This window comes from Solea solea, chromosome 6 (genome assembly GCF_958295425.1).
Source record: "Solea solea chromosome 6, fSolSol10.1, whole genome shotgun sequence".
Lineage (NCBI taxonomy): Eukaryota > Metazoa > Chordata > Actinopteri > Pleuronectiformes > Soleidae > Solea > Solea solea.
The window spans coordinates 16,106,070-16,131,291 of record NC_081139.1 but is presented as its reverse complement, the minus strand read 5'-3'; the positions used below and the strand labels follow the sequence as shown (position 1 = coordinate 16,131,291).

The window sequence follows — 25,222 nt, the reverse complement described above, 5'->3', positions numbered from 1 at the left end:
ACTTGGTCCAGTGTGTCAGACTTGTGTGTGACATTTACTGGTGAGACTGTAGAATGCAACAAATAGAGGATTCGTCCTCTCTACTTCCTTTGCCGAGTGTGTCAGAGAGTTGCAGTGGCCTATATCGTTTTTCTTTGTTCACAAAGTAAGGTTCTGCTTCAAAAAGCTCTGGCCGGTTTGTCCGCTTGGCATGCTGTAGTCTAAACTGCAGAAGCTGGACTTGCTTTAAGTGATTACAAAAGACTTATTCAAAGGCTACAAACAGCATTTAATGATATATTCAATTCCTGCTAAAGAAACCCTCCCAGGTGTTACACATCTGACCTTTGATGTTGTGCTTGATGTGTGTGAAAATTCATTCAAGCCTTTATAGTGAAAAAACTAACCCCTAGCTTCCGGTTTGCAGCTGTACGAAGCTGAACTCTTCTAACTCAGCCGGATCATCAGGTGGTCGCTCATTTATTGTTTTCACCGACTAATCGAAGTGATCCCCGGGGATCAGGTTTCAGCACCGCGGTCAGTTCCAGCCCTGCCTCCCTCTTCCTCTTGCAGGCAGCGCTGCATCAACACATCATCTGTTCTCTCTCTCTGTGTGTCTGTCAGTCTCTCTCTCTCTCTCTCTCTCCCTGCGACCCCTCCCCCTTTCTATTTGCTCCCATGTTAAATCCCTCCTATGTGTCCCTGACTGAGTTGAAAGGTCTAGAAATCAGCGCAGCCAACTCGACAGCAACACTTCCATTTTCCTTGCTGACACTGATTCGCCTCTTGGCAGTTTAATTATTATTTCTTAATCTTGAGAAGCAACAGTGTGAGCAGCTCCTCATCATCACTCAGGTTGTTGCGTCTCCTCAGCGGCTTCACTTGGATCCCTCCCTCTGTGCTTTTTTTCCCCCCGTGAAGCTGATCAGCATCTTTTTTTTTTCCCTCCTCTCTCTACTTCTTTTACAGTTTTACTTTTTGCGGGAGGAAGCTTTTTGTACAGACACTCAGTCTTCACCACAGCAGCCCCAGTAGCATGTTGGACCCGTCTTCCAGCGAGGAGGAAGGGGATGAGGTACAGGAGGTTGAGCGCAAAGAGGTGGCGGCCCCGAAGAGCGCCGGAGGAGCCCGACTGTCACCGGGCCGCGCCGCCGACAGCCACGGCGGCGGAGGGCTTCAGCCCCGGGGCCGAGGGAGCGGCGGCGGTGGCGGCGGTGGCTGCTGCCGTCCCTCCAGCCCCAGCCCGTCCGTGGGCAGCGACAAGGAGAAGGAAGACCTGGAGAAGATGCAGAGGGAAGAGGAGGAGAGGAAAAAGAGACTCCAGCTGTATGTGTTTGTGATGCGCTGCATCGCTTATCCCTTCAACGCAAAGCAACCGACTGATATGGCAAGACGGCAGCAGAAGGTGAGACCTGAAAAGAAAAAAAAATCGAAAAAGAAGAACCCCCCCCTCCCCATAAATCCAACTCCAGAGCTGTGATTTCTAAACACACGCTTTACTTCACCATGCTTTTGCAGGAGATATGGCACCAACTGTTGCTTCACCACGTCACTGAAAGCCTTTTGTTCGAATAACAATGCACAAATATTCAAAAGTCAGTTTACACACAGGTAACTCTTGCATTATGACACACCACAAGCTGATTCACTATTTTTTTTCTTCTAAAGAAATGTTGGTTATTGGAGTGTGATGATGTGATGATGGAGAGGGTTTACTGTCTACTGATGATGCTGCACACACACACACACAGACAGACCTGGCAGCAACTAAGCAAGAGTCACTGTTGCTTTGTGAATATACATTTTAGAGTGATGCCATGGCAAACCTAAAAAAGGTTAGAGAGAGGTTTCGAGGCAATGAGGGAGAGAGAGAGAGAGAGAGAGAGAGAGAGAGAGAGTCAGGCAGTCTGTGAGTTCATCATTTTGTTCCCACCCACTGTAGTAGCTCTTATTGTATATATGCCAATTGCCTCTAGGCATATAGTATAAGCATGTTTGTAGTTCCCTGCTCTTACTCTGGCATGAGAAACGAGAGACACATCATGATTTCACCAAAATGACATTCTCTGTCTACAGTATACAGAGGTTTTTTTTACAGTCGAACAGGAGTGATGGGATCCTTATGTATCACAGTTTGGTTAAGTTGCCAATCAGTGCTACTCAATCACAATGTTTTTGTTGTATCACTGTAGCACAGTATACTTAAGCCGTGTTTTCACTACATGGTCCCAGCTCGGCTCGGCTTGCCTTGCCTCTACACGGTTTGGTTGGTTTTCCATTACAATGTAGTAACTCCTCAACCTGGGCGGAGTCATCACTGCATGGATGCAATCGCAGGCTTTAGGCAGTGCTGTTGCTAAATCCATCGGACTCCTCTGTTAAATGATGAGATTTTAGACAGTTCATTGGTAATTGTTGGAAATTGACTCACATTTTTAGGATTGTTAAGTATTTTTAACTGAGTTCCGCATTGTTCGCTTTGATTCTTGTGTCGGACGTCTTGCTCTACCTCTTCCTGTGACGGCACTCTGACCAATCGGAGGCCGGCCGTCTGACGATGTTACACATAGTATTGGCTCAACTTGCTTGGAACCTTGCCAGAGCAGGTACTAAAAAAGGTACTAGGTACCAAGTACTATCGCTAGTGGGAAAGCAAAATAACTGTGCCGTGCTTCTTTGGACATCTTTCCCTTTTGTGGTGACTTCTAGGTGTATCACAGTTCATAAATGGTGATTCATACGTCTTCCAACAAAACAGTTGCTTTCATGTGTTGTATTGGTCCTGTTTTTGTCTAAATAAGGCCACGTGGTCATATTTCATACACTTGGATGATGGTGAAAAATTTAGCTTTTAGTGGCTTCTCTATCAGTGACAAAATTGACCTCATGTTGAACTCAAGAGGGCACACATAGAAATACACGCACACAATAGTTGGTAGGTACTAACACACAGTAACCTGCTAAATAACATTTGCCATGGTAATAATGTGCATAAAGGCCTGGTAATTCAAAGCAGAACAGATTGCTATAGGGTATCAAACATAACTTTTCCGAACTTGCCTCCCTCGGTCCCACTCTTAATCTCATTACTACCTAAAACGATCCTCCACTCCCCATTAAAGGAGGCATGGAATAATTACAGCCTCTGGTGGCCTCTATACACTTGTGTTACACACATTTGTCTGTACACTGTGTTTGCTGGGAGTTTCTAGTCACACACACGCACGCCCACAGACCCATTCATTCTAAAATGTGGCGTCTTGTAAGTCTGGCAATCCATGTGTGTGTGCCTGATCCTGGATTCTATTCCACTCTCAATTTACAGTATTGTGTCCTTCTTGGAGAGTGTGTGGTCGACATGTGTGGACTGACCTGTCACACATTTTGGGCTGTTGTTTTAAATGTGCTTTATAAATAAAAATGGATTGGATTGCTAGGGCAAAAGTAGAACCTATATTTGAACCCTAGACCCAAGAAACATCACTGTCTTACAGCCATCCACTGTGGATTAATCCTGACCTGCTGTATCGATAATGAAGGCAGTAATGAAGGCAGAGAAAATGAAAAAGTACTCTCCCACTCAAAACATGTTGTCAGATTGCAACATCAATCCATGAGGAAGGTTTCCATGATGGAAAATGCTCAATATATTGTGCATCCCTACTTTATTACATAACAATTTATAGTTTGCTGTTGGAAGTGTCCAGTCACAGATGTCTCTTTTACAATAGCAGCCCATGGACAAAAAGCTTTTTGGGCTCCAGGGAATTTGTTTGTTAGAGTAGCTCAGTTGGCTGCTGTAACAAATTGGCAGCGATGCTGACTCACCACATGGTATCCATGGCTTTATTGCGGGGACTGTTTGGAATCTTGACTTTACTGTGATTTTACCAGGCATCATGCCAATACTTAAGGAACTCACTATGACTGGTTGTTGTTTGCCAACAAACAGGCCACTTACAGCATTATCATCCTCACATTAATGGTTGAATAATAGACTGTGTTAAATGTCTATTAGAAGATATCCTTGACATCTCTATTTAACATCTCCTTTCTCACACTTCTTTCAGGAGTTTTTAAGACATTATATGTAACAGTTCTACACTAGTGTACACAGACTCCTATGTGGGACACAACAATAGCTGCATGAGTTCATGTTACATCCATGTCTAATGTAAAGCACACAGCAAATGTGGAACCACATTTGAATCTTCTTGTATATACTGACCTTCCTGACAGCCATAAACTTCCAGGCCAACCCCCTGAAACATCATCAGACTAAGGAAGGAAATATTTGGTGCTAGTTAACCAATGTGTTGTCTTTTGCTTTTGCATTTTACTGTGTGCATTTGTCAGTGATGGTTCTCGACTACTCATTGCCATTTGCAAGCAAGCAAGCAAAGTTTATTTGCTGTAAAAATCACAAAGTGCTTCACAGCAAATAAAATGCATACATAAAACAAATTTATAAGGAAAAGAGTGCACTCAATAAAACTAGATTTTTAAGACCAGTGTAAATAGACAATAAATTCGCTGCACGTTCTGCCGCTGAGGCAAGTTCTCCCCGTACAGTTCCCACAATTGTATGCTGCTTCCCAGTGTCATCAAACTTGTTTATCCTGTTTTAATTAAGAGACCCCTAGTGGCAGAAATTACATTCTGTGCACTTAACAGTAAGAGATTTGTGAGTGACGCATTGGCTGTGACTGCCCAAAGAAATTTGTAACTTATTATCAGATGCTGAAATCCAGAACCCAGACCAAAATGATCAGAAAATGGGGCCTGGTTGTGTTGCATATCTCTAAATCACGTGGTGGCATGTTGAAGTGCCCTTGCCTTCATTTGAATCCGCTTGGCTACTAGAGTCCGTGGGTGCAGTGGTGCCAGTGTGCATTGAGACCATGCAGGAGAATACAGCAGCATCCAACACCCATATTGGGAAGTGGTGATTGGGGCAGTTGAGGCAGTAAGAGTGGATTGTGGTATGTGGATAATCAAGAGCAGGAGTTGTCTCCCGTTCAATCATACTTTGTTGAGTTTGGGGACTAGGACTGCGGTCAAGGGATTGGCAGGGACGTGATGATTTCTTCTGTTGCTATTTACATCCTCCCACTTATCTGCAAACTGTAGTTACCTTGTAAGCCTGGTTATTTCTCATTAAACTGCTGTCACCTTCATCTTGTGTTTATATTTGCACAGTGACATTGGCGGAGGAACAGAACTGATAAACGGACAAAGAGGTCTTTGAACACAGAGGCTAAATACACAGGGAGGAAGGAACAATTGGGCACAGAATATAACACATCAAGTTGTGGAAAGCAAAAGCTGAAAAATAAGACACAGATGGATAAAACAGCCATTAGATGAAAAAGGTCTTTAAAATCAATCTTATATTTGAATGGAAGTGACAGATATCGGTGGACACCAGTAAAGGTTAAGACAGTAGTAAGCAAACTTTACAACCTACAAACCTTCTGCTCGCTGAAATCACCGCTGAGTGAAAGCACTGCACACACTGTAACTATGGCGACTCCTATTTAGTAATGTGACAAACAATAACTTCCCTCTGTTGCTGTAAGAATGAAACATCACTGTGTAGAACACAACAAAAGCACAATGTGCCCTGGACATGCTCAATATGCACATCAAGCACTGTGCCACTTCTCTCTCTAGGGGATGCCTCACACTGAACAAGACATTTGTAACTATGCCATAGCGGAGTACTTCCAGTAAACTCTTGCCCCTCTGCAACCAAACTGGTCACGCCCTCGGGAAGCTATTTATAGCCTACCAACAAAACCAGGCTCCTATAAATAAATACAGAGCAAATTTAAATTGTTTTAAATAAACAGTACATATATAGAATCATCAGTCGCACACACATTTTTCTTGAACAGCTATACATGTGTGATGTTAGTATCCTTCTTGATACCCTCCTCTAATCTCTCAAAATTGGTTGAATGCAAGAACTAGTGGATACGCAGGGAACCAACAAGTAGCATATTTCTGGAATGTTGTTTGCTTTTGATGCATTTAGTGGTTACATTAGAAAAGATGAAAGCCAATATTCCATATTTCTCCTGTCAGGTACCATTTAACAAGTCAGTTAAATGTCAGTGTCACCTGAGGACTAAATGATTAGATTCTTATTAAATACTGCTTCACAACATTGGAACTTTTTTTAAATTAATTTTGAGTGTTGTTTCCACAACCCTGTGTGACTTTTGGCAATTCCTCCATTAAAGTCCTCTCTATGATTGTCTCTGTGATCTTTTAGAGGTGCTTGTAAAGGCAAATCCCCTTGTCTTCTTGGTTGGACAGATAGTTACAATAAATCAGAGGTGGGCTAAAACTTCGATGGTGATAAAGCTGACTTTGCTGTTTAATTCCAAAACAAAAAAGAGCTGGTATATATGGACTCTCGCTAAACAGATTCATTCAGACATCCAATTACACTTGACTCGCACATGTTATAGGTACTTTCTTGTATCTACAGTGTTTTTATACTTAGTAGAGAGGTATGTCATAGTAACAGAACAAGTAAACACCCAGGTCAAACTGTTGAAACAGGAAGCGCCGTGCCTCAGTTGTGCAGCGTATATTGTAAGGTAGAGATCACCCTCATGTTTACTCATTTTTTCACTCATAGGGCACAGTTGAGAGCAGATCACCCATACGCTGCCCACTTAGAGGTCTTGTTATTGTTATTTTCTGTTCATATCATCATGTTATTTTTGTGTCATCATGCTACTCTGTATCCACTTTGTTGTCTCCATACGACTCTCACCCCTGGGTAAATGGGTGATGGTTTCATGCACATTGAGATCCTTTCCTCACCATCCTCTTGTACAGAATAGTGTGTACAATGGTGCATTAAAAACCATGTAAAAACAGATTTTTCCCTCTTGAAATGGTGCAAAATTGTGTCTGAGACCATGTACATTTTTTTTTAACAAATGTGGAGTAAACCCTCCGGCGTGTCTAAAAATATGGCTCGATGATGCAATGGAGCCTAAATTAGCACAACTTCCCCTCAAATGTTGTAATGATTTCAAAAACCTTCAATGAGCTTTATCGACAGTTTATCTTTGCACCTAAGTGCAACTTACTCCTACACTACTGGCTTTGGGTTGTTAGCTAATTGAGATGTTTTAAAGAGATACATACTGCATATGAAAGTATATATTCAAATACTTCAATTTCAAAATTGTTGTTTAATTAGTGCATCCAAAAGTACAATCCAATCAAGTACATTTTAAAATCTATTATAGTCAAACACTAACCCCTACTGTGCCAAAAACAATGTATTATTTGTAATTAATGTATAGTTATGATACAAGATATTTTTAAATCTTTTTATTTCTTTTAATTCTCATGTCCACCTGCAGCTATTTCGAACGTCTGGCTTACTGCTGCGTATACAGTATCTTCCAATGACAACAGTGAAGTAATATAATAATGTAAGACAACTGTTAAAGCTAAAACACTTGGTTTAGGGTAATGGGGAAAATTGTGTGGTTTCAGTTAAAGTGAGGCCCTCTCCATGATGATGGGTGTCAATGGGATGGTGACTGAGGTTGGTTTATTTTCCTGGTTTTACACTTTACTGTTCTACTCAAATAATTTGTCATTGGCATTGTCATCTTCATGCTTTCCCCTCCTCGACATTATCCTGGCCCTCCTCCCTTGACATGGCCTGTTTCTAGTTTTGCTTTTTATCACTTCCCCCGTCACTTTCCTCATCACTTTGCTCATCACTTTGCTCATCACTTGACATGTTGCTTTCCTCATTGCTTTCCTCATCACTTTCCTCATCACTTTCCTCTTCACTTTCCTCATCACTTTCCTCATCACTGGTCAGGTCACTTTCTTCATCAACTTCCACATCACTTTTCTTGTCACTTTCCTCATCACTTGCCATGTCACTGTCCTTGTTGCTCTGCTTCTCACTTTCCTCATCACATAATAGGAATTCGTAACAGTCCACAAAGAACATATTGTCACTCTCCTTGTTACTCTCTTGGTCATGCAAAAAGTCAACCACAGCATCAACATCAGAGTGGTAGACCTCCTTGTCATGTAGTTGATCCTTTGTGGCGGCCATTGGGGCTTCTTTGTTCTTTACCACCTTCCTCCTCCGTGGTTGTGTCATGGATCCTTCAGGGAGTGGCTTGAGCTCCGCTTCTCTGTCGTCAGCTTCCCAATAACTGGCTTCATTCAAGATAAACTCAGTACCATCAGTGTAGAAATGATTCTGAGCATGGTCCAATCTATCTTCAAAACAGTAACCACTTTCACTCAGGGTGAGCTCAGTATCATTGGTGTCCAAAGCATTTCTGAAAAGCACATTCTGATGGTCCAGAACCTCATACGGCTGTAGTGACTGCTCGAGTAGGTTTGCCCCTCTCTTCTCATGTTCACTTATTTTATCAGTTGTGTTCATCATTTGTTTGGAGTTTCCGCGCACGTTTTTAGTTTGTGTTTATGCTACATTCACGAGCCTTTAGTTGAAGACTGCAATGATCAAAGCGTTGCAGTCTTCAAAGGATTTAAAAACTTCACTCTTCTAGTGCTCCACGACATCATCAACGGTCTGTGACATCACAGAGAACAGAAAAAACCCATTTGTTTCATAATAAAACACACATTTATTTTGATATTAATTGTTTAAAACAAGAATTGAACAGAACGGAGGACGTGACACAATACATGCAATAGATTTCTCAGTACAGAGCTGTTTGGGTCTGAAGGTGTGTAGTACATTACATTGTACAACAACATTTGACAAGTATTAGAGTCATCATCTTAGTAGAAGTAAAAAAAACTAAAAATTATCACGATATCACTAAGAACAGACAGAACCTGACCTGAGCTATAAATGCTTGGATATACTACAAGATAACAAATATTACTAATTAGATTATATGAGTCTGACTGACAATTATGAACTGACAGAACATATGATCCTACTGATTATTGTTGTTTCCGCAGCAGCTCTCACATGTAGAGGGGATATTGTCCTCCGTCAGTCATCTTAGCTCACGTAACAGTTATTTATCATGTTTAATTCTGTTTCTTATCAAGATCTATTTCAACCTCCTGAGAACCTTGCCCCAAATCTCCCGGCTGTATATCTATGTTTTGAAAGAACATTTTAACTTTAACAGCCAACTTTAAGTTTAATTACTCACATATTCTTAAAACCAGACCTGGTGTTAATAACTTAATAAGCCATAACTTACGATAAGACACAAACTAGGCGCCTTTCAAGGTTCCCTCACTAGATACCAAGGCACCAGGCATCTGGACTGGATACACTATCTCAAGGCTTTCTAACTATATGTATGTATGTATGTGTCATCTCACCTGTTAATCCAAAATCTCAGTGACATGTCTCTAAAAAGATCTTTTACCTGTTGTTTAAATGCCAGAATGTCTGGTATCCTATAACTCATGTAATGAAACACTCAATATACTGCATTCAGCTTTCATTCTTCTGTGTATTTACTGTATATCTCCATCTCTCTCTTTTTCTCTACAGAAATGTACAAAATGTGAAAATTTGCTCTTGTCACAATTTATATTGTGAACTGAGTCACAATAGTTTTTCATCCTTAAAAATGGTTCCCCATCTGAATGTGTCCAATTGACCGACCTTCAAAGAGTTGTTGTGAGACAGGTGGTACAGTGAAGATGCATGGAGTAGAGGTAGTGAATGTGGATGAGTTCAGATACCTGAGGTCGGGTCAACCATCCAAAGCAATGGACAGTTCACAAGAGAGGTGAAGAAGAGAGTGCAGGCAGGGTGGGGTGGGTGTCAGGGGTGATGTGTGAGGACAGCAGCAAAAGTGAAAGGCATGAGGGTAGTAAGGCCAGCTTTGATTTATGGCAGTGATACTGTCTAAAAAAACAGGAGGCAGAGCTGGTGGTGGCAGAGCTGAAGATGCTTAGATTTTTCTTGGGAGTGACCAGGATGGACAGGATTAGAAATTTCGAGGGAAAGCTCAGTTTTAACAGTTTGGGAATAAAGTAAGAGAGGCACACGGTTGAGACGGTGTAGAGGAGGGATAGTGATTGTATTGGACACAGGATGGTGAACAGGCTGCCAGGCATGAGGAGAAGAAGAAGATTGTCAGTATGCACACAGACATAAATTGAAGTTACTAAATTATATGGCGATTTAATCTCAGGTTCACTCATGCAGCTAACATGTAACTGCACCCAACCAGATTTTTTTTCCTTTGAAAAAAAAAAAAGTCCTTGTGCCTACAGTGTTATCTGTAAGCTTCACCCTCATTTTATTGCAATCATTGTTATTTTTATGATGGTGCATGTTTCACTTTGCTCCTTATATATATATTTATTTATATTTATCTGCGTTTTATTCTTTTGCTGAACTGGTTATTACAGTAACTCCAAACAAACAATAAATGTCAGATTCGGTTTCAGCACATTTACACTTGTTAAGAAACAACACTGTGGATTCTCTTCACCCTACCAATTATACCAGACCGAGGAACAGGCTAATCCTAAATCATCATCACTGAGCCATAAATACACATTTACACACTGCACAAATAAAATATCAAATAGGAAATGCATGCAGTCGGCAGATTTCTGACTTCACACATCTCACGTTTTTTCCCGCAATATTTTCTGTGTAGCTCTAACTAACTCATGCTCTGGAGTCTAATGTTTTCTCATTACGCCAGGGTCCTAATCAGGCCCTGGGGAATTAGTGTGCCCAGGTGAGATTCTCCATCTGCTTGGTTATTTCTGCATCACAATAGGGCTCTGATGAATTCACTTGTCTTTCCCACCATGCTCTGTGCTAATACTCTTCTTCACACTTCTCTCTGTTTTATTTTGTTAAAAAAATAAAAATCCATGGCCTACAAGAGGAACTTTTCCAAAGTCTGTTTCCAGTTTGGGAATATTTCTGTGGCTTGATTGACCAGCTCAGTCACAGCTTCTCTTCTTAGCTTTCTGTGAGTTTCAGAGCTGACTTAAACATTTTATCCATCACTGTCAAGCTCACAAAGGGCTCGTCTCCAGCAATAAAGTGGAAATCTTGATCGCATGTGAGCCAGCTCGCAGCCTTAAATTCTCAGGTGAGCCCTTTTATCCGCTCCAAGGAAGAGACTTAACTCTCAAGGTGACCATGCTTGCTTTTGCCATTTACTGCATATTTGAGATCGTACTGATCTCAAATATTCAAATCTGCAGTGGGAGCTATGGATGTGAAATCTGATTAATGTCCTCAAGTGAGCAAAGTTTTCTGTTTCCAAACTACAAGCCTTTTATGTTTGTTTGTTTTAATTCTAGTTATACAGAATCTATACTGACCTCACCATTGCAGGCTGCATTAGCTAGCTGGTCTAATTGCATGTTTGTTGTTAAATTTAGCATTGCTACACCACATTAGCTGCAGCCACAGGCTCACCCATTAATAGTTTGGTCACTAATCCACATTTCAAAGTCCACTATGAATTTTATTTGAACCAGTAGATGGTAGAACAATTGTTGACTATTGCCACCAACCCGCCTGATATGCTTGTTTGGGCATTTGTATTTATTTTGTGTTCTTGTGTAGAAAGAGTGGAAATATCTATAGACATGCACTTGGCTCATGTCACTTCTGCTAGCAATCAATCAATACATAACAACTATAGGGGTAGAAAACATAAAAAATACAGCATAGACAAGGGGCAAGCCACAAAAGCACACATGAAACAATATAGATATTCTTCAACTCAGTCTATAACTATAGACTTTTCCCCAGAACTAACAAGTTCTCACTGCTGTCACTGTCAGTGAGCCTGGCAACACAGAAGCAGGCGGGTTAAAGAAAGGAAAACCTTTTTAAATTATGCCAACCAAAAGGTTACCCATATCCATATGTGCGTGTTGAAGAAACAGTTTAAAAACGTCTGCATAATTCACGAGGACAGCTATTAATGATGAAAGCCTTGTCAGATGACCTGCTGTGTTCATATACAAACGCACACCCACACACACGCAGCACACATGAACATACAACACATGCTTCAATGTACGGGGGTCCTTTGACACATCCCCTGATAGAACGCAATGAGTTTGGTGCAATTAGACTGGGAGTGAGTCATCATACAAATCCAATCCATTCAAACGCTAGTGACCTTCCCATGGAGTTTGCATGTTCTCCCCGTGTGTGCATGGGTTTTTTCTGGTTTCCTCCCACAGTCCAAAAGCATGCCGATTTGAGGATTTGGCAAATTGGACCTAAATTGAGTGTCCAATTAGGTGTGAGTGTGATAGTGGATGGTTTTTGTCTCTATGAGGCTCTTGGACTGGCTACCTGTCCACAGTGAACCCTGCCTTTTGCTCTATGTCAGCTGGGATTGGCACCAGCTCCCCCGTGGCAATGTGGAGGATAAAGTGGTAGAAGATGGCTGCCTACTATACCTTTAAATGCTGTGATGTTTTTTTTTTTGTCCACCACTGCATTTCAGCCTGTCATGGGTTGACACTGATGGTTGGTATTTATAGATATGACAACAGCAGTGCTTAACAGGAAGCCTCTGAAATGGGTCCACACATCCATATACAACACAACAGAAGAAGTGTTGCTATAATGTGACAGAAATAGAAAACAAAGTGGGCACTCTTGATGTAGCCTCACTTATGTGTAATTTCCTCCAGATGACACATTAGAGTAGTTCTTCATTGGAGTAGTTCTTCATTAGAGTAGTTCAAGGCGAAACTGAAATTTAGCCTGAAATACTAGTGACTCAGTAAATACTGTTTCAACTGTTAAACTGTACACACACCCCATCTCAAATGAAAGCTACAGCAGCTAAAATACAGAGTTTGCTGCTCTGCAATTCTTCTACATTTCTGTTTTTAATACGAACACGTACAGATTGATTACAATCAGGTTTATACTGGATTCTTGTTGGGTTAACGCTTGACCATGGGCGGGTCTTACGCTTGGTGCTGGAGGAAGCTATCAGAGGTTAGCCTATTCCTATGACAGTAGCTTGACACAAGATTGTCCTGTGGAAAACCAGCCAATCAACACCATTTTCAAAACTTTTTAAAAAGAACAACAAAAAAATACTAGACAACCTCTAGTAGCTATAGTTACAATAAAGGAACAAATAAGCAGGTTAGATGATGTAGTAGAAGGAGCAACACATTTGGTGTGAGGAGGAGCTCAAGGTTGATGCCTTGTTTTTGACGTTTGATGTGAAAACCTGCTTCTTGGTTTCATCTGTCAGGCTCAGTCATGATGAGGGATAACTGGTTTGGGTGATGTTAAGATGATCAGGATAGGTCTGTCAGAAGCAGGGTAGAGTGTTGTGGGGAAAAGATAACAGGGCGTATGGATGGCTCAACACAATACCTCTGACCATTTCCTGTGTTTTAATGGACTCAGAAGCTCATTTAATGAGTAACTGTGATGCCTTAGAAAGTATTTTATTCCAGCAGTTTCTGGACACGGTGGTGTAGTGGTTAGCGCTCTTGCCTTGCAGCAAGAAGACCCGGGTTTGAGCCCTGGTTGGAACAAGGGCCTTTCTGCATGGAGTGTGCATGTTCTCCCCGTGTGTGTGGGTTTGCTCCGGCTTCCTCCCACAGTCCAAAAACATGCAATGTGGGGATTTGGTAAATTGGACACCCTAAATTGACCTTAGGTGTGAGTGTGAGAGTGAATGGTTGTTTGTCTCTATGTGTGTGGCCCTGCAATGGACTGGCGAACTGTCCAGGGTGTACCGCGCCTATTGCCCGATGTAGCTGAGATTGGCACAGCACCCCCCACGACCCTCTGGTTGAGGATAAAGCGGTAGATGATGACTGACTGACAGTTTCTTAAATGGACATTTTGATTCACAGCTCATGTTTATGCCTCAATTTGCAAGTTACTGTTATTTTGACTGTGTTATTGTTTTTAAATCAATCCATAAACCATTGCAGCTCATAAATATCCGTGTAAACATCATTTACATTCTGGTTTCACCACAGTGTAATTTGGAAAATGATTTGTGATCTATAAAAGCAAAGATGTCAACAGCAGAGGAAATATTCGAACCTGAAAATAAATATAGTTCAGGTCGACCCATAATCAGCTCTGACTGTGCTGTGGACACAATGCCAGCATCTAGAACCAGTATGAGACAGTCAAGCACACTGAGTGAAAACTTGGCTGCCAATAGGGACACCAAGGAAAACAGATTCTAACAAATGGCTCTCCCCAACAATCCATGTCATCTTAACTATTTGCCACTTTATTTCACTGTTACACAGCCTTTTCTAACAGGCAACTGAAGTTTGTGTTGCTCTCTACCAGCACCAAAGTCCATAGAGAAGAGATTTTACATCACAGCATACAGAAGGTGTTGATCCACTGCTGCCTCCATCAGATCAAACGTGTACGAGGCAGTAGGTGACCAGGAGCTACCATGTAGAAGCTACCAGTAGAAGTTACCCTCTACTGTGCGGTCCTTGCTAACGAAAACTACAATTTAAAAAGGGCACCAAATGTATCTGGCGAACCAGGATACAAGCGATGTAAAACTCTGCACCATAAAGATGGACAGGATTCCACTGCACAGAAGACTAACTGACACATGCTCACACTGTCTGTGTCTACTTACTGATGAGTCCTTGGACTAATCCCTGATGCCATAGTGCTAGATTACTGTAAATCTGTTGTGACCGAAAGCTCTATACAGACATTAACAACTCAGAATGCTTAACATAAAATGTGCATTTAATGTGACTGATTGTAAGAAGTAGATTATTTTCTGATGGTGAGGACTGCTGGCTGGAGAGGAGAAGCTGGCTACAGTTCAACTTTTGACAGGATGGCAGCAGGCAGCTGATCTGGTGCCAGGAATGAGTGGGTGGTGTGTTTCAAAGCTGTCTGAATGTAGTTTCCATACATTGTCAAAAAGAAGCATTTAAAAATGAACATTAGTCACAGATTAGTAGTTTTTCTTTATATTGGATTTACATGAGGATTTACATGTGTGGACCAATTGTCAAGCTCCTACAATGTTTGCTGGTCCACACAACTTTAACAGGCTTTTTGAGGATTAAGACCTGGTTTTATGGTTATGGGTAGGGTTAGAATTAAGTTTAGGGTTAGGCATTTAGTTTCGATGGTTATAGTTAGAGTAAGGGACTATGGAATGAATTATGTCTATGACTGTCCACACAAAGAATGTAAAACCAGCATGTGTGTGTGTGTGTGTGTGTGTGAAATCCTTGTGTGTGAATATACAATTGGAAGCCCTCGCAATAATGAGCATTTTCTCAATCTGATAATCTGGGATTATGGGTTCCTTTAGTGTTATATAATCATATTTAGGGAGGTCAAGGAGGCAAAAGGGTTAAAGTCAACACCAGCGTCTGTGAGAGCACAAGTACAAGACATCACTGTATGGTTCATGTGCACGTCTGTTATTCTGAGTTGTTTTAGGGAAACTTTGCCAATTACACAAACCTGCAGTGTTTGATTTCCTCTGAAATCAAATGAAAAACTACAAACTTGAATGTGCACTCAGCTACACACTTCTTAAAACACACAACTAGTGACCTTCTTGCTGTGAGGCAGTGCTAGCATTATTTTATACATCTCATAGATGATTCAGAAAGAATGTAGTCAACTTAAAAAGAAGAAAAGAAAAAAGATGTCCTCACCGCACTCTCTCCTCCGCTTGGTTTCAGTCTTGACTCAGGGCCATACCATTCCATACCATACTGTACCAAACCAAATCAAACTGTATCATAATGGAAGCACAAAGCACAATAGGATTTCAATAAATCACAAAACAAAACAGACTTACTTAAGAAATGCTCTTATCGTGAACCAAGAAGTCAAAGGACAAAGGAAATTAAGTTTATTAAATGAGATGTATTTAACACCCCCAGAAATAATTCACATTACAAACAAATACAATTAATACATTACATGTGTTAATTAAGAGAAACAAACATACTCAAACAGTCAAAAAAACAAAACAAAACAAAAAAACACCATCACCCCATTTTAATGCAGCTTTTGGTTTGGTCCATGTACTGCCCCTCTGTATTTAACCAGACTCCACCCTCGGCCACATCCCATAGCCAAACCAGGAAGGAGACCTGAACTGCAGCACATGGTAAACAACAAAGACAAAGAGAAATTAATTAATGTAACAAACAAAATGAAACAGTATAAACCAAATGTGTTTGCTTCATTTACAATACAGCTTAGTGGCGGCTGTAACAATAAAAACAAATTACTGATAGCATTTATTCACTGATTAAGAAAACCTGTGATAATGATGTGATTGTGTGAAATCATTCCATGTGTATCACCAGTTTATTTTAATTGTCTGGCTGTGGACATGACCAGTTGTGAATTTAAAAGCTTAAAGAAACATAAAGAATGCACTACTCCAATATGGTAAACACTACATAATACGTTTGTGAGGTAATGCCTCACAAAGTGGAACATCAGAAATGTTAGCAGATTAAACTTTAGGCTAGGAATTCTAACACTAACCTAATCTATGTTTAATTATCTATAGCAGGTTAAAGAGAAAAAAAATCCTCTCTTTCAGAATTCTGTATACCAAAAGAGACAAAACTAAGAGATGCAGGATGTACACTTTATTCACATTGCCAGGCTGAAGTGACATCATATTACATTTTTGCAGTTAATATGACTCATGCTTCATCCTCACTACTCAGTTTTTTTTTTTTTTAAAGTGCATAAATTCTTCTCCAGATATGCCTGTCATCCACATTACCCTGGCAATTTAGAGCTCTGTAAACTGTGAGAATAACAACAAGTAAAATAGTAGTATTGATTGAGGAGGTTGGGGTACTTGGCATGGCATGTGTGTTTTTGTATTTCAGTGTGATGTGATGATTTCAGTTGTTATCAGTCCAATGCCTTCTAGAACAAGCGGTGATGTATTTTTCTGTCTATCTTCTGATTGGCGTCACAGGCTTGGTTATATTGCCACCGGTTGACGTGGCATTAAAAGGAGGAAGACCTCAGTTTTCAAAAATACCTGGCTACATGTCGACTACACCTTTTAGAACTGATTTTGTCAGGGCTGTGTAGACACAACAGAAATCTTATTTTCAAATCAGACCACAGTCGTATTGTAATCCACATGGCAGCTAGGCAAAATCAGATAATGGAGTAGAGTGTGCACATGCGTGTTGTTTCAGAGCACAGTCGTGTTCACATGAAAGAAAGATGCAAGAATGTGAACTGTCAAAACTAATCTGTATTAAATTGGAATTAAACAGAGTGGTTGGTAATGTGGACATAGTCTTAATCACAGAGCAAAAAAAAGAGACCTCCCAGCTTTGGTTAGAAGCCCTTCACACATCTCTAAAACATTTAATTAAACCACAATACCCTGTATTTACTGTCCGCTGTGCAGCACTGTTATTTTTATGCCTCTGCACTGGCTACTGCTGTGGCTGGAGACATAATGTTTTCATAAATGCTGTGATTATTTTGCCAAATTAACAGGTAGCTTGAATAGAGTTGAACAGACGAGGAGGGCATTAGAAGTTATATAGTTTAAAATACACCGTTTGATATGCTACAAGATGTCAGATTGCAACATACTTTAAGGCATAGTGTTGAGTGGAGAACTTAAAATGGTAGACTATTCCACCATGCCTGAAGAATATTTCAAGTTCACCTGAAACATCTCTAACTCTAAAGCTTCATATTTGGAGTTCCACTTCAACTGTACTGTGGTCTGTCTTTTTCAAGTTCCTGTCTGGACTGCAGTAGACCAGACTAGACACCGTTAATTAAAGTGATTAGATATCAGAATTCTTTAGGGAGAGGATGTTTCTAATTCTCATCATGTTGTGCAGGTGGAAGAAAGGTGTCGGTGATATTGAATGCCAAGATAATGAGTAACTGTATCATTGGATAATGTTTGGTCTGAATTTGAAGTATATTATCAAGAGTTTTATTTGTGTGACAGAAGGCCCACTGGTAAATGGCAGTGCTACTCCTCGTAGTCATATATATTAAGGCGATGATTTAGAAAATACTGCTGGTGGTAAAAATCCAGAACATAGATTAATTAGTGAACAAAGGAGTATACTGGTGGTCGGAACTCTTCCCATGTAGCCAGTGAGACATGCAGGGCTGCATGGGAGAAAGCCTACTGTCTCGCATGGTAAAACACATTTTAAACAGAGGTTGATACACTAAACCTGTGTAATCAAAATGGGGGCCTAAAAGACTAAAGGTCCCTAAATAATTTGTGCATTCTGCGTTTGCCGAAAGAACTGGACATGTTCTGACCATATAGCCAAGCCAACTCTTCAACTGATACTAAAATGAAGGGTTTTTTGCACTGGTGTTCCATGCATGCCTATACCTGAAATAAAACATGCCTATCTTTGCAGTCTATTCTAGTATATTGCCCTATCTGGAACCTGCACAGGGGACATGATAACATTTTTGGTCTGCACGTGGCTGGCCACATGGACGGATGACGACATTTACGTCACACACGCCATAGTGAACCTCTGGACTTAGCGGTGCGGAAAGTATCAGCCATAAAAGGTCAAGTGTCTGGAGAGAAGAAATGCACTGGATAAGATGTGTTAGCCCAGGCAACACTTAAACTTAAAATAAATTCTCTCGGTGTCCTCAGGAAAGATGGCTTTCAGAAATCATCTTTGCCTTACGATGCACTGATCTTAAATGAAAGCAAAATACCAGTGACTAACTCCAAGTTATCTGACAGTGAATTTGCTCTTAAAATACCCCACTGCTTTCAGACTATTTGTGCCACATCCTGCTCCACTCCAGCAGCTTCACTGGCTGGAGTAATTACTGGCAGATAGATAGCACCCACAGAGCGAGACATGTGAGACACACACACACACACATACAGATGCATATGCACTGAGGGAGGCATCTGCTCTCACACTGACATACTCACACATGCAGACACACCTACACACAAACACACACAGCTATGTAATCTGGGTTTTCTGGCTCCCATATGGCAGCTGTAGCCACTGGTCGTCAGAGTGACACACTGCAGTGCGCTTTGTGTAGAAAATTAGAATTTTAGAGTTCCTGTAGGCAGAGCACAACATGGTTCTCAGTAGCGAAAAAACAACCACTTTACAGTAAGATAATTACTTCAAAAACCCTTAGAGCAAAAATATTTGTACTTCTGTACATCAGCCATGGTTGTACTGAAAATAACTGTTGTGTGTTCCAACTATGCCACCCAAGTCATTTATAGTCAAAGCTGCTCACTGGATGAATATGTGAATAGAACGCGCTCTCTTTTGTTTTGATCATTGTGCATGAGCCCTGTGTCTCAGAGGAACATTACTGTTTTGCTTTTCTACCAGGGGAAATGTTACATATTCACATTATGTACAGAAACATTTGTTTGAATGTCACATTTTTGTTTTATGTGTCTCAAGTGATGTAGCTTGTATTAAATGCAACATTCTAACCAGGAGGTGGATGGGTTAGTGGCAGCAATGTGAGATGATGGATGTTAGGGTGTTGTGAGGATATTACGATTTCTTAACCCGAACCAAGTGCTTTTGTGCCTTACATGAAACCACAGGGTTGCTCACTTTGCCTAAACCTAACCGTATTTATAACCAGGAAATGTTATCACCATCCTCATTTTTTGCCACAAGCAGTTAAAACACTATCACTTTGACATGCACATCTGTGGAAAGGTTAATAAATATGGTCATTTTCATGCACGCTAGCTCATAGATTGCCACAGTCTGTCAAGCTAATGTTGTCCCTGTCAACATGCTGCAGTCCTGGGTGTATGGAAGTTCTGTTTTCAAAAGCACAGTAAATACATTAATATATACATTGTATTTTAAAAAAAATCCTCCCCATTATTGACAACATTCTTGAAAGCAAATTTATTTCTGTAATCCACGTTATGGTGTGGAAATATCCCGCATCACTACCTCTTCTGCCGCACTGCAATTCAGCGACAGTTGCAAACGGAATCTCCGTCAAACGGAGCCTGCGCTGTGGTCCTGCAGGAAGTACTGAACTAATCTTTTTAATTAGCTGATTCCAATGATTCATTTACACAGAACACAACTGCTTTGCTCGCCACTAGTCTATGTGTTTGCGTCCCGTATAAAACTTCACAGCATTTTCGTGCAGCCTCCGTCCACGTTGAGGAGGTACTATAGTAATGGAAATCCTTTACTGTAGTAACCTTGTAGAGTCAAGCTGGGCCGAGCCGTGCTACAACTGTAAGTGGAAAAGCGCCATTTGATGCACAAGTGAGCAGTTTTTTGTGCTCTTGGTGTCTCACTCCTTCCCCTCTATTATCCAGAGATGGTTTGTATATTCTTTTCTCTCACTCCTCTACAGTATCTCCTTCTGTCTGTGTTAACAAAGCGTGACATTATAACAGATGCCTCTTGATATCCACAGCTGGAGTGGAACGATATTTTTCAGGAAAGTGAATTTAAGGCCCCAGAGTAGTGGCCCCTGTGGGATAAATGCTTTTTGTTCACACAAAGTGCACACTACATGCTAGACACTGACAATTCAAGGCTCAGGTAAAATATTTTGGGTCAAATGGAGGCAGCAGAACAAGCTCTGAACTCAGCGGTGACATACTGTACAATCACACTGTTGCTAATACTGGCTGTGAGGCTGCTTTCAGACATGAATTAAAGTCCGAAAAGGACCTGTTCCAAGGGCATTTTTCAGCTTGTTTTTATGCAAACAGCTAATGACCGCTATCAGTAGCAGCCAGGTCGACGCAAATTGCTGTACCATCTGCTGCAAAGTTTTGCTTTATTTTGCAAAGGGTTTGTCTTTGAACATTTCCAGAAATAATTTAGTACTCTGCTAAATACAAGGATGCAAAAGTATGAAGCCGTTCATCTGATGCTGCTGCAAATATTTCTCAATAAGAGCAAACGATGAATGGATTCAGTACTTACTCAGAAGTTGTGGCTCTGGCTTTCACATTTGAATGTGGGTGAAGGCAAACGCTCTGGTCTGTGTCGAATGTCAGAAGGGGAGAATTTGACTGTTCTCTGGAGCTAATTCATTGCAGAATTCATTGCAGTGTCGTACTTGAAATATTAACAAGGGAAACTGGTGTTGACTAGAACGTTGAGTTAAAGGTTAAATGAGTGGGTGAAACAACATCAACTGACCTCTTTGAGAGCAAATGTTTGGACAGATGGAACTTGCTGTTGGGCTGCTAGTATCAGGGAACATTGCTCTCACTTGGATGTATTTTAAAGTGTTGAAAGGAAACTTTTGAAAGCATTACACAATGACATGGCGCAACATTTAAATGTTAACAAGCACTGTCAGATGCTTAATCCTGTAGTCCAATACAGAAATATTTGTCTTGTCGCTGTGTTACAAACTCGGCAAACAGGCTTTATTTTGAACCCAGCGATGCATGTTTGTGTGTTCAAATGAAATATGTGAGCAACAACTGAATCAAATGTTTGTCTGAGGACATGAGGACACTGGATACTGACGTTTTATCAGAAGATAGTTCAACCATGTCACATGTTTCTGACTTTAGGATGCATCCTGTCTTCAGCAGTCAGTGTTGGCTTTCATATAACTACAATGATGAAAAGCTCATGGATAAGAGGAAAGGCACTGGGCTCATTACCAGAAGGTCGCCGTGGTTCAGTCCTAAGGGATTGGGTGCCTCTGAGCAAGGCACCCAATCCCTTATTGCTGCCTGTGTGCAGATAAGAGCTGCTCACTGCTCCTGTGCCTGGCTTGTGTGTGTTCACTACTGGTGTTTGATAAGGATGAATTAAATGCAGAGGTCAAATTCAATATCACTAATTGGGGTGTGTGAGCAAAAATTACTAATTCGAATTCTAATTATACATGGACATGAAAGATAAAACATTTTTTTCCTCATTTTGTGCATAAACATAAACCGATTAATTTTTCAGGTAAGGTTTTTTGAAATATAAATAAAGATTTTAGCTAATAATGTCTCACTACCTCACACCAAAGCCTATAGAGAAACTCGACCAGCAGCTTAAAAATGCACAAATACTTTTACAAACTAGGTTTTCCAGACACAAAGGCTGTCTAATGGCAAGACTATGTGCCTTAAGCAGGTGCATATTTTATTATAAGACATTTGTTCTGGCAGCAGCAGCAGCGTGCTTGGTGAAGTCATTGCTGACATATCGTGCATTTTCATAAAGCTTAGCCATCTAGATTTCCAGCAGATCTGCAGTGGAGTGACTCATTTGCAATTGTTACCATATTGATACTGGAAAATTAAGCATTTATTGGCAGTAAAGTGCAGCAAAATTCTAAAATATAGATCTGCTGGTCAGTCCACACACTACCATGTTACAAATGTTTGTTATGTACGTTTGTACTGATGCAGAGCTGTTCTGATATGGCTGTTTTTCAGGGTGCATCCTCGTCGCATTCAAATGAAACTTGGATCCCCCCGTCTCATCCAGACAAAACTACTGAATCAGTTGCTGAAGTAGAGGATGCGCTGATAATTCATAGTCTTTGTTTTGATTGTTTTTCTTAGTTTAATGTATACATTAACTCAGTGAGGCAGGAAGTCTCTGCAGCTCCCAGTTTTTGGTTGCTTAGTAACGGCAGATGTGACGGGAGTGTGACCATCACGTGCCTCACTTAAAAAACACCTCTGTCTTCTTCCTTTGTTTTTATTTAATTTGTATCCCAGGCTCTTACCCCGCTGCAGCTTCAGGCAGGTGATATAGCCACATTTTTTCTTCAGTCATACACTTTTAAATGACGCCAAATAAATGTTGCCAGTGTCAGACAGAAAAGAGACAAGAGTTCAGCAAAGGACATCATGGTTTCTTGGCAATAGATGCTTCCCTGAAAGAACATGAGGACTGCAGCCTTATGCTGCACTAGGTTGGTGAGTCTATGCCAATCAAAGACAAATAAACCAAGGTGCACATATTCCCCCATCTGACCTGTACCAGTATTCAGTCGTATCCTGCTGCACACTATTGTGGACAAACAGCACCAGTGCACAGCTGTCTCAGCTGTGGTTCATCTTCACTGTGAACTTTGACCCCCATTGAGGAAGCTGTAATCTCATACAGCTTCCTCCTGCAGTGACCATGGTAACGGTTACTACGGCAGCAGACAGAACTGGCCAATGGAAGTCAAGTCTTCTGGCATGAAAGGAGGCTGTTGTTGGTCATTTCATTGTAGTGTTCATTGTCACCGTTAAAGGATGATTCATATAATGACATGCAATTGTGTAACTTACTATACAGTCGATCACAAGGTTTACTATGAGTGCCAGACTACAGCCATCTGTGGAAAACCAGGCAGACAACAATGACTATATTAGACACCAAGTCTTTATTATTGTAATTTATTATTTCATGGTTCTGTTATGTCGATCTTTAATGTCAACAGTGTGGAGAATTACCATAATTATTACCATAATTACCATAATAAATGAACATAAAATACATATACAAGCAAAAATTATGATAATTTCTGAGAAGAAAAAGTTCAAATTGTGAGCGCAATGACAGACCTGTATCAAGAGATTTCTTTTGATACTCAGTGTATGCTTGTCTTTCAGCTGGATCTGAGGTTTCACTGTGCTTGTGCTTAATAAATTAACCACTTTGGACAGTTTTGGGTTTACACCTGACATTCAACTGTCTACACCAAAGCAAACCAAACCAATTCAATCTAATACAAATAAATGAAAATGGTCCACAGGACAAAAAACAAAAACAAGATATGAAATAAATGCCAGTAATGTTAACGTCTCACTCTAAGTCACAGTGGAGCTTTTGACAGAGTGAAGTCAGACTGCCCTGACTGCACACAGCTAAGCAAAAAAAAGCTGGTGAGCATGTAGGAGAGGAAATATCTACCACCAAGTAACAATCTCTCCCCAAGAAGTATTCTGTCTTTCCGGCGTTAGCAAGAGGTTTTCCAAAGTAAAGTAAAGTATAGTAAATATTTATTCAATCTGACTCCATTTAAACAACAATTAACTTTACTTTTAAATATTGTGGGAATTAAAGTTAACCAATCATTTAAAATGTAAACCCTTTAAGAATTCAATCCTATTGTCAAGAAATCTGACACTGGTCTAGTTCAGGGATGGTTTATATTATAAAAAACACTCAGTGACCTTTTTCCACATAGAAGATTAGCCCTAATGCCTAGGTTGAAGTATTCAGAGGTCAGAAATGTAACTCAACAGTTTACAGGACATAATACTCAATCTTTTCTATTCAACTCAGAGGTGAAGGTTATAGCCCTTGTTGAACATGGAAGAATAGCCGAGACACCTGGGTTGAAGTATTCAGAGGTCAGAAATGTAACACAACAGTTTACAGGACATGATACTCAATCTTTTCTATTCAACTCAGAGGTGGAGGGTATGAGTGTTAAATCTCACCATATAACTAGACTAAATAAATATTCAATAACAGATTCTTAACTATTTAGAACAAAAGTCTCAACAAGGCAATATTAGAAATGAAGGGTTAACATACCAGTTTATTGAAATGTCCAGTGGTAGAAAATACAGCCAGTAAGTTGTATGACACACAGTTGATGTGTGGGAGCTTCTGTTAAGCAGACCAAACTCAACGATGAATGGGAGCTCTGTCCCTTATATCCAAGATATCCCACCAGAATACAGACACTTTACATTTACATATCCATTGTGATTTACTCAGGAATGCTATTTCCGTCTGAGGACCTTTTAATCACCATGGGGTCTTTTCACATGACAGTTGAGCCACCTTGACTTGTCTACTTCCTGCACTGAGAACATCAGACCTACACACTTCAAATGAGACAGTGTTTACACTTCAGAGTGGTGGGACTGTCCCCAACTGATGAAGTTTGAACCAAGTTGATTAATACATTTACAGATAATCAAAGAGCAGAATATACAGAGTGATGACGTTTCGTCTATTGTCTCCAGGGTGTGTGTCTTACAAGCACGAGATACTTTGTGGTGCGCATGAGAAAGTATCTCGTGCGCACCATCACTGGATCATTTGAGCTTACTAGCATTTGCACAACTAGTGACTAGCCTGGGGCTAATGCTCAGTGAGAACAGTCAACAACTAATGCGAATGTTGTATATTCCTGGAACACAAAGTTCTGGCCAAGACACAGGTTGATGCAATTGTTTGTGCCTCCCAGCATAACTGACACAAGAGCACGAATCCTACCATGCAAAATCCACAT

The 25,222-nt window shown here is 40.6% G+C and overlaps 1 protein-coding gene across 3 annotated transcripts in view; it reads left to right on the top strand.

The window, feature by feature from the left end:
• Positions 1–1,142: 1,142 nt before the first annotated feature.
• The window catches only part of cadpsa (Ca2+-dependent activator protein for secretion a), a 126,500-nt gene continuing 102,420 nt past the window's right edge, over positions 1,143–25,222 (top strand). For 2 of the 3 annotated variants that reach the window (XM_058631680.1, XM_058631679.1), the window contains exon 1: positions 1,144–1,384. In XM_058631680.1, the coding sequence (XP_058487663.1) occupies positions 1,265–1,384 (120 nt within the window). In that variant the 5' untranslated portion in view covers positions 1,144–1,264. Of the gene's footprint in view, positions 1,385–25,222 lie in introns of all 3 variants that reach the window. The other variant, XM_058631681.1, reaches the window with a different exon arrangement.